This window comes from Pundamilia nyererei, unplaced genomic scaffold (genome assembly GCF_000239375.1).
Source record: "Pundamilia nyererei isolate P.nyererei 1_Seehausen unplaced genomic scaffold, PunNye1.0 scaffold00167, whole genome shotgun sequence".
Classification (NCBI taxonomy): domain Eukaryota; kingdom Metazoa; phylum Chordata; class Actinopteri; order Cichliformes; family Cichlidae; genus Pundamilia; species Pundamilia nyererei.
In genome coordinates, this window is record NW_005187568.1 from 1,131,666 (window position 1) to 1,140,769 (window position 9,104).

The 9,104-nt window shown below is 39.0% G+C and overlaps 1 protein-coding gene across 4 annotated transcripts in view; it reads left to right on the top strand.

Annotated features, from left to right (window-relative positions):
* LOC102202043 (endophilin-B2-like) overlaps positions 1-7,719 on the top strand; it is a 29,668-nt gene extending 21,949 nt beyond the window's left edge. For all 4 annotated transcript variants that reach the window (XM_005745819.1, XM_005745821.1, XM_005745820.1 and 1 more), the window contains 3 exons: positions 1,736-1,836; positions 2,806-3,007; positions 6,056-7,719. In XM_005745819.1, the coding sequence (XP_005745876.1) occupies positions 1,736-1,836; positions 2,806-3,007; positions 6,056-6,163 (411 nt within the window). In that variant the 3' untranslated portion in view covers positions 6,164-7,719. The remainder of the gene's footprint in view (positions 1-1,735; positions 1,837-2,805; positions 3,008-6,055) is intronic.
* Positions 7,720-9,104: the final 1,385 nt, after the last annotated feature.

The following is a 9,104-nucleotide window of genomic DNA, read 5'->3' on the forward strand; positions in this document are numbered from 1 at the left end:
AGCGGGAGGAAAAGTCATTTCAGGGGGAAAGAGTATAATCTGTCATATTTTATAGCAGAGCTACTGCTGTCCCAGACTGGAATTCTGCACCATGCAGTGAAACTGATTTGATTTCCTCCTGCACAGAGATGTGAGCTTAGGCCTTGGATCAGTCCCCAGTCTGGATGTAGATAGATTTTAAGACTTGGCAGACGGTGGCAATATGCCAATCATACAGTTACTGTGTGCCTTGATTAGCTGAACTGGCCATTATTTTTGTGTATTTTCAACCATGCAAGCACAGGACTTCAATGATGGCAGTGTCAGTCTGTCCAGGCTAAAATATTTCAACAGCTGTTGTGTTACTATGAAATCTGTACAGTAAAGGTCCCCAGAGGATAAATCTTCCTGACTCTGGCTTTCATACCAAAAAACTACTTTAAATTATATTAACAGCTAAAGTTTTACTTTATTGTTGGTGTAGACTTGATGGTTTTTGTAACTGTACTTGGAGAAACATCCAAAGTTTTAGCAATTTTCCAGACTGACTGACCTTCAGTTCTTAAAGTAATGATGGACTGTCATTTCCCTTTAGTTAGCTGATTGGTTCATGCCGTAATATCAGAATCAGAAAGACTTTATTTATCCTCAAGGGACAATTAAGATACAACAGAGCAGCATGACGCTGAAGATAAGGACAGGCAATAAAAATTGAGATAATAAATACACAGTATATACAGTATATACACATGTATAAAATTACACAGTTTTAAAATTAAAGTCACTGAATAGGTATATAAATGACTGTAAGTGACTAAAAGTGAATTAAGTGTCAGCAGTATAAAAGAGTGTACAGTAGTTTATGTTTCTGGAAATGGTCTTATCGGCTGGAGTTAAAAAGCAGGGTGGCTTTGGGGACAAAGGTGGCTTTCATCCTCTGCACGAAATTCCACGGAGGCGCTGCCCAGAGGGGAGCCATTGAAATGTGGGGTGAAGAATGTGAGAGGGATCATTGATGATAGGGGCGATTGTGGCTCAAGAGTTGGCAGTTCGTCCTGTAATCGGAAGTTCGAGCCCCGGCTCCGACAGTCTCGGTCATTGTGTCCTTGGGCAACCAAGCTTGGAGCTGTCACACCACTCTACAAACTCCTGAAGAGCGGGACCGTGGTGTTGTGACAGCAGTGACAGGAGAACTGTATCGTCAGCATATTTCATCAGGTGACAGTTAGGCTGTTTGGATCTGCAGTCATCGGTGTAGAGGATGAAGAGCAGGGGGGAGAGCACACAGCCCTAGAGGGAGCCAGTGGAGGTGGAACGGAGACCGGAAAGAGAGTTGCTGACCCAAACTTTCTGAGAACTTTCTGAATTTGAATTCTAACAGTTGTCAAATAAGGCTGTACCAACCTGATTTCTCCACAACATAAACTGATGGTCCAAACCCCAATAAGAAAGCAAGAAATTCCACAACTGAACCCTGACAAGGCACAAATGTGAAGTGAAAACCATTTCTACTCATAACTGATTAAAAACTGATAACAATATAGTTCTTAAAATATGAAGCTCATTGAGAGAAGGCCAAGGGTTTGAAGCACTGTCACCAAAGAGAAGGGTGGCTCAGGAACCATAGATAGATAGATGGATAATTGTATATTAAATATTGTTTTCACACATTGTGGTAGAGGTTTTATCAGTGTAAAAAAAAATCCAATCACATCGTTGTGGTCCTTTAAGAATGACTGCTGATTCTTATTTTCAGGTGAATCATTTGCGCTGCCTGCATGAATTTGTGGAGGCCCAAGCAGCTTATTACAAGCAGTGTCACCTCCACATGCAGGAGCTACAGAAAGAGCTGGGAAGGTGAGAGTAAAATGGGGGGTGATGTGGGTGGATGGTTTGATTCATTCAGCTTCGTGCTTGGTGAGAATTGATAGCCTGTATCCTTTATACCCCAAGCCTGAAGTTGTAATGCCAAACACTTCGGTTAACACAATGACACAACGATCTACTCATAACTGATTAAAAACAGATAACAATATAGTTCTTAAAATATATAAACTAATAACTAATATAATTACACTGTAGCAGTTTCTACGAACCATGTCCAACATAGGACAACTAGGCAACTGATATAACCCTTATCAAGCCTTATCATGCTTTTTCCCGTGGCATTGGAGAAGCACTTTTTATTTAACTTCACTAGTATACTAAGAACCTTTATCCTGCTGCTCTTCACCTAACCACCGGACTGCAGCAACTCTTTATCTTGTCATTCTTCCCTGCAATATTCTGTGTTACTCAAAATGGTAAAGATTGGCATCCTCTATGTAACATTTTATGATCCACATTTTATGATTTACAACAATGGATAAAGTAAAATTAAGAATAAAAAGTCTAAATACAATCATAGAATGGCATCATTAATCATATATTTTTTCACCTTTCACCCTTTTGTTGCTTTGTGTTCATGTTAGACGACTCTGCAACACCACGATGATTTCTCTTGGAGTAGTTTCTGCATTCCATTGTGCATTTCTATTTTGGCTGAAAATCTACAAAAAGCTACTTATTTGGCACTGCTGAGTGCCAAAAGCCATAATTAAAAAATATTATACATTTTTCAACATGCATACAAATATTGTATTTTTTTTTCACTTTGCAGCATATAATATATTGTATGCATTGCTTCAAGTTATAACAGTGTAGATGCAGAAAAAGCTGTTTATTTAGTTTTTTAAACAAAGTTTTGCCCATTTTTTATTATTTTAGTTTATTAGTGTTCTACATGTTCTGGATATTCAGACCATCACATCTACCTCTCCCCCCCAGGCTTCCTAATGCTTTCGCACTGAACTCCACAAACGCCATTGCTACTCCCAGTATGGTGACAGAAGGCAGCAGCAGCCCAGTGGAAACTGACACCCTTAAGATCGAAGAAGTTCAAGCACCAGCTACAGGAACCCGCAAAGCCAGAGTCCTTTATGATTACGATGCAGCGGATTCCAGTGAGCTCTCCCTTCTGGCTGACGAGGTGAGGTTTCATCATCAGCCTGGAACTAGGCAGCCAGTATATGGCTGTTGGTCTCTGGCCAGAAATCTCTCCAGGGCTTGGTCTAAACAATAGGCTCGGTAATGTGGCATTTGCTGCTTGTAATTATGTAATGCACTTACACTTTCCCTTTAATCTTTTGTTTGTGTGTATTTTCTTTTCTGATGATGGAAACAAGTACAACAATCTTGCTGTTCACATGCAGAGACGTATACAAATGTACACCCGTTAAAAGTATAAAGATTAAAAAGAAAATCAGCATTCCACTGTAACATTAGTCATGGACATGCCCTATGTGTAAAAGTAATTCCCACCACTCTCCCACGATGCTTTTTTTGAAAGCTGAGTTCAGTTTCACTAGACACAATCAGGCCTGATTACTGCTGGACCTTAAGAGTCAAGTAATCTGTTACATGGAACCTGTGTGACAGTGTGAAGTTACAAAACCCAAAGGCTCTTGGACTCCAACGAACCACAGTGCGAGCCATCACTCATAACTGAAGAAAGCTTGAATCTTCCTGAGAGTAACTGGCCACCAAAATTACTCCAATGTGGCAAAAGCTGTGCAGTCCACATAGAGTGTACTAATGAGTACGGGTAACTGGAAAAACAGGCAGCTGATACAGCCTAAGCAGTTGTATGTAATAAAATAAATTCAAGTAAAAAATAAATTGTGGGGTCTTTTATAGCCAACAACAGAAATATTCATGATTTATAGAACTTTGCATCACAACCTCTGTTGTCCCCTGATGAAAAGCTTTTCTCATAATTGTTTGAAAATTAAATTTAAAGGATGGGAAACATGTATTGGACCTTAATAAGGTACAGCTTATCAGTGATGTTAAGTGATCCATGTAAAAACCACATATTTTAGGTTCCTGTTTTAATTTTGATTTCAAAAACAGATAAAATATGTTCGCAGATATTGTGTTTCAAATGTAGTTCCAAGCTTCATGCAAATTAAAAAGGAGCTAGTGACAAAATCAACAAGAGATGACTTTGATCAACATTGGATAGTTTGTAGATTAATTGTAAACAAATTAGGAGTTCAGTTAAAGATGCAGAAAATTTTAACTGAACTCCTGGCATGATGTTGCTATGCTTTTATCCAGATACACTTTGTTCTTTGGAAAGACTGTGCATGACCTTTTTAGTAAACGTTTGCTGAGTTACTAGCATATTTTCATTTCTCAATATCATCATGTCATTCACAGATGATTTAAAAAATAATCTGAGAAAGCATCCATGTGTTCATTCCAACTCTACAGTGTCAGCAGACACGTAGATACACACAGCATTTAGATTTCAGTCATAACTCTGAGTCAGACAGAGCTGCGCTTATTAATCACACTCACATATTGAAAGTTTGATCATCTAAAAAAACTGAAACAATTTATGAACACCACAAAGGGGTTTGAGAAATCTCGCCCTGCTGTGGTTTGTATGTCAGCTGTGTCCAGTGTCTCTTATATGCTGAATTTAAAACACTTCCTCAAATGATACGCTTGTGCGTCATCAGTTGGTTTCTCCAGTAAGGTTCCTTTTTTCCTCTTCCTTCCTGCTTCTTTCCCCTTGATAAATTTTAGGAACTGAGACATTCATTATATTGTGAGCAGATCTGGATGACCTGTGTAACAGGAATCAGAATCAGAAAGACTTTATTTATCCCCAAGGGGCAATTAACATACAACAGAGCAGCATGACGTTGAAGCTAAGGACAGGGCATAAACAGGCAATAAGAGATAGTAAATACACAGAGTATACAGTATATACACAAATAACACAAATATACACAAATGACACAGTTTTGAAATTAAAGTGGCTGAAAGGTGAATAAATGACTGTAAGTGAAAAGAGTGTAGTTTATGTTTATGGGTTTGGGAAATGGTCTTATTGGCTGAAGTTGAAAAGCAGGGTGGCTTTGGGGACATAGGTGACAAAAGAGACAAAGTAGACAAATTAGAAAAGCTTAACATACCCTGGGTTTGAGTTTCGGAGTAATTATATGAAAGAAATGAAGCCAGGAGAGCATCATGAGTTTCAACTTCTGCCTTTGTCCTCACCGGTGGGCAATTAGGAGTTAAGCCCCTTGTGAATAACAAGGGAACTGAAATGGTGTGACTTTTGTTCAATTCAGTTCAATTAAATTTTATTCATATAGAGCCAATAATAATAACCGCCACCGCAAGGCGCTTTATATTGTGAACTTGCATGTGAACAAGCATTTGGTGACCGTGGGAAGGAAAAACTCCCTTTGAACAGGAAGAAGCCTCTGGCAGAACCAGGCTCAGAGAGTAGCAGCCAGCTGCCGCAACCAGTTGGTGGGGGGTGAGCAGATTGTCATTGTCCCTGGATCTGGGACCCAGGATTTTGAGTTTTAGGGAAGTTTTTTTTAGTTTCACTCATCACTTCATGGCTCTATATTCTTTGTTGGTGTTTAGCTTTCTGTTATTTCTCAGGGTAGGCTTGATACAACATTTCCTGCCTTTAGTTCTGAGGTTGTCTTTCAACAATCTTTATGTTTATTCTGTGTTTATGCAGGTTTATGGTCCCCTTTTGGTTTTAAGATGGAATTTATATTCAAGTGCAATAGCCTTCTGTTTATGATGTTGTGTTTTATATTCCAGATGAACTCCGAGTCCACAATCATGTGTTGTAGATTGATGGAACAGTCCTTCTTATTGACTCTTGCTAGACTAGGAGAAGCCTCTTCATTACTTGCAGATCTAAACAGTGAAGTTAGGGTTCACCTGCAACACCTGAGCATGAATAAGATCCTGGAAAGCAGCTAAATCATTTCAAGGATTGAAATACAAGCATGTGTGAGAAACATTGCTACTCAGTTACATGTGTAGAGTTACAGAAGAATGTAATCCCCATATGATGACACCATTTACCCCAGTGTTTTCCTGTTTTCTGTTGAATAAAATATGGATAATATGGTTAATATACTATACTATAAAATGCTGATTATTTACATTTGCCTCTGTTTTGCACATTTTGAATGCTCGCCTTCTTTCTGCGTTACAGCTCATCACAGTTTACACAGTGCCTGGAATGGACTCTGACTGGCTGATTGGAGAGAAAGGAAACCATAAAGGAAAAGTGCCAGTCACATACCTGGAGCTTCTCAGTTAGACAGCGCACACACGTATGCATGTGCATGTGTGTGATTGGACACATAGTGAAGCCACAAAGAATTTCTCATTCTTACACTAACCTCTAATCCTCAATAACACCTCTCCCAAATACACAAAATGCTTCTCAGACAGCAGTGAAAATAGAAACACTCTTATAGTGACTCAAGGAAATTCCTCATTGGGGATAGTTAACATTCCTTTCAGTTTTCTGTTTGTGATGTTTTTGTGTTATGTGCATCCCAAAGTCCCAATGCGTCCCAATGCTTGAATGAAATTATATTGGTGCGTTTGATGTCTTTGCTATATTTTAAAACTGCTTTCTTTGCTAAACTCTGATGAAGAATTTAATTGTAAAAGTCTAAATTATTCTCTCACAGAGATTAGAAGTGTAAGCTTTCACTGAACTGGGTCTAAACGACGAAATTTCTCAGTTTTTCTTCAAAAGGCAGCGGGGCGCGTGAAACAATTTCCTGTTCTCAATTCTTTGGGTTAAAGTGGTGATATTAGGCGACTAAAGAAGAAGTGAAAACAAACGGGACTTTTTTATGTTGTATTATTTTCCAGTCCCACTTCATATGTGAGGAGCAGGGAAACCATATAGGCCACTTTTGGTTTGTTTGAAAGATGTGACAGTTTCCTTCTTTTACTGCAAATGTGTTTGCCCCTTTCCTTTTTTTTCTCACAGTGACTCTTGTGATTACGTTAACTTATTGGTGATGAAACTGTCATATATGATGATTTTCCATAGTTTACAGTTTACACTGTAGAATTGTAAACCACGGAAACTGTTTGTGAGGATTGTTTGGGGGAAAATATTTGCCTTAAGTGCTTGCTGAAGCGAATGCAATACCTATGTTATTTAAAGCAAGAATAGTCATTTGGACTTATTCTTTTTTTGTTTTTTGCTTCTCGCATTTTTCCACACCAATGCAGCTGCTCCTACGAACAATATGAACACTCTACACCTCTTTTCTAACTGCCTTAAGAGGACGGGTGGGGACTGCTGACAATGTGCTCTTCAAATATTGTACAAATGTCTGATTTAAAGTTCACCACAGCCAGCATGCAGCACTGACACTCCCCTGCAATTAAACAACTGCCTGTGTGCTTTAGCCGTGAGTGTTGTTTTTTTGTTTTTTTTGTATTTCCAGTGTTTTTCATTAAATTAAAGGATTTTCAGTCTTAGTGCTGCATGTGCTACAGCCGGTAGCCCGTCCTGTTGGACACTTATGTGTGTGTACATGAATGTAGACAAGTCTGTTTGTGTGAGATCTAAATCTATTGTGCTCCCTAATGTCCTGCATGTGTACATGCATGCACTGCCTTTATTTATTTATTTATTTTTTAAGACAGCCTGCTGATACGTTCACGTGAAATGAGCGTATGTTACCTGCAGGTCGTGTCACATGATAAGAATTCTTGGTACTCATGTGCGTTTTTGTCCTGCTCTCTTCTCTTCTGCTCATTTCACAAATTTGAAGTAACTTTCTGTTATCTGTCTGTTCCTTGCTGAATGAATGAAATGTGTCCATTAATAAAACTGATTGATTTGAATTCCTCGTTTTCAGCTATTTTTCAGTTTGACTCATAAGAACCCCAACTACACTTTTTGGGGTTTTTGTTTTTGTTTTTTTGTTTTTTAAAATTTTTTGCCTCTGATTTAAAATGCACAATCGCCCAGGTTGTGATGTGAAGTGCAGATTTTCACCTTTAATTCAAGGTATGTAACGGTCACGGTGCCTGGGTCATTGACCCTCAGTTAAGCATTTTGGGCTTTTCAAGTTCTCTTTATTAGTTATTGTCGGTCTGTTTCTTAGTTGGCATTGTGTTTTTCTGTGTTGTGCTTTTTTCCAGTTACTGTTATGCTTATGATATTCCTTCTTTCAGTTTACCTTGCCTTACTAGTGTTCCCTGTGTATTGTCTCCATCTATGATGTTCCCGTTTAGTTATTTCCTCTTTCATTTTTGTAACCTTCGTCTTGTGCGTTTAGAGTTTTTCACTTTCCCTGGTCTCATTTCCCCATGTAGTTCTAGCTGTGTTCCTTTGCATTTCACATCTCACTAATAACCTTACATCATCCCATCAACCTTACAAGCATGCTGCCTGTTCCCTGCCTACATGCATCCTAGCCATTAAGTTTATTTGTAGTTTCTTAGCTGCCAGTCTGAGGAGCTTGGAAAGAAAAGCATCTGGACTTCTTTAAGTTGCTTGAAGATGTTTCACCTCTCATCTGAGAAGCTTTTTCAGTTGGTGGAAAGTCTCAGATTTTAAGCCCTATGGGAGTGTCCCACCAAGAAGGTCATGGACCCCCTAATGATCCTCTACCTAATCACAAGAGCCAAGGTTTAAAAATGAGTGTGGGTCACAATCAGCCAAGGTTTCAGGTGAAGGGTTACTTTGGGGCAGATTGGTGGAGTAGGTAGAGGATCAATAGAGGGTCCATGACTCTCTTGGGGGACACCCCCATAGGGCTTGCTTAAAATATGGGTCGCTTTCAATAAAGAGCTGTTTCCATTTAATCCCTGCCTGCCTATGAGCCTGCACCTGAGATCTTCACTCTACAAACTTTACAACATTGCCAAAAGTATTTTCTTAACTGTTTGGGGATTACAACAATTTTTGTACTTTTTCGGGGTCTCAAAAGCAGAGAATATGAGTAGATGTTATGAAGATGTTTGTATTAACCAAGGAACAAAGTATGCAATCATACAGTGGCTGTCTATGCTCTTCCAGGCCTTTGGAAGTTGGTGAGCTGGGCAGTGCATTCCTTTCCTTCGATTTCATCTTGAATGATCAAATGATAAGCTATCAAATGCTTGAAAATCACTCCAGCTCTTGTATTTCCTTAATTTGTTGTGGAATAGTTGACCCCACCTAGTTATGAACTGGGTATCAGTCAATTAGCTAGTTATGTTTGAGTCTCTAGAAAGGCACTCTG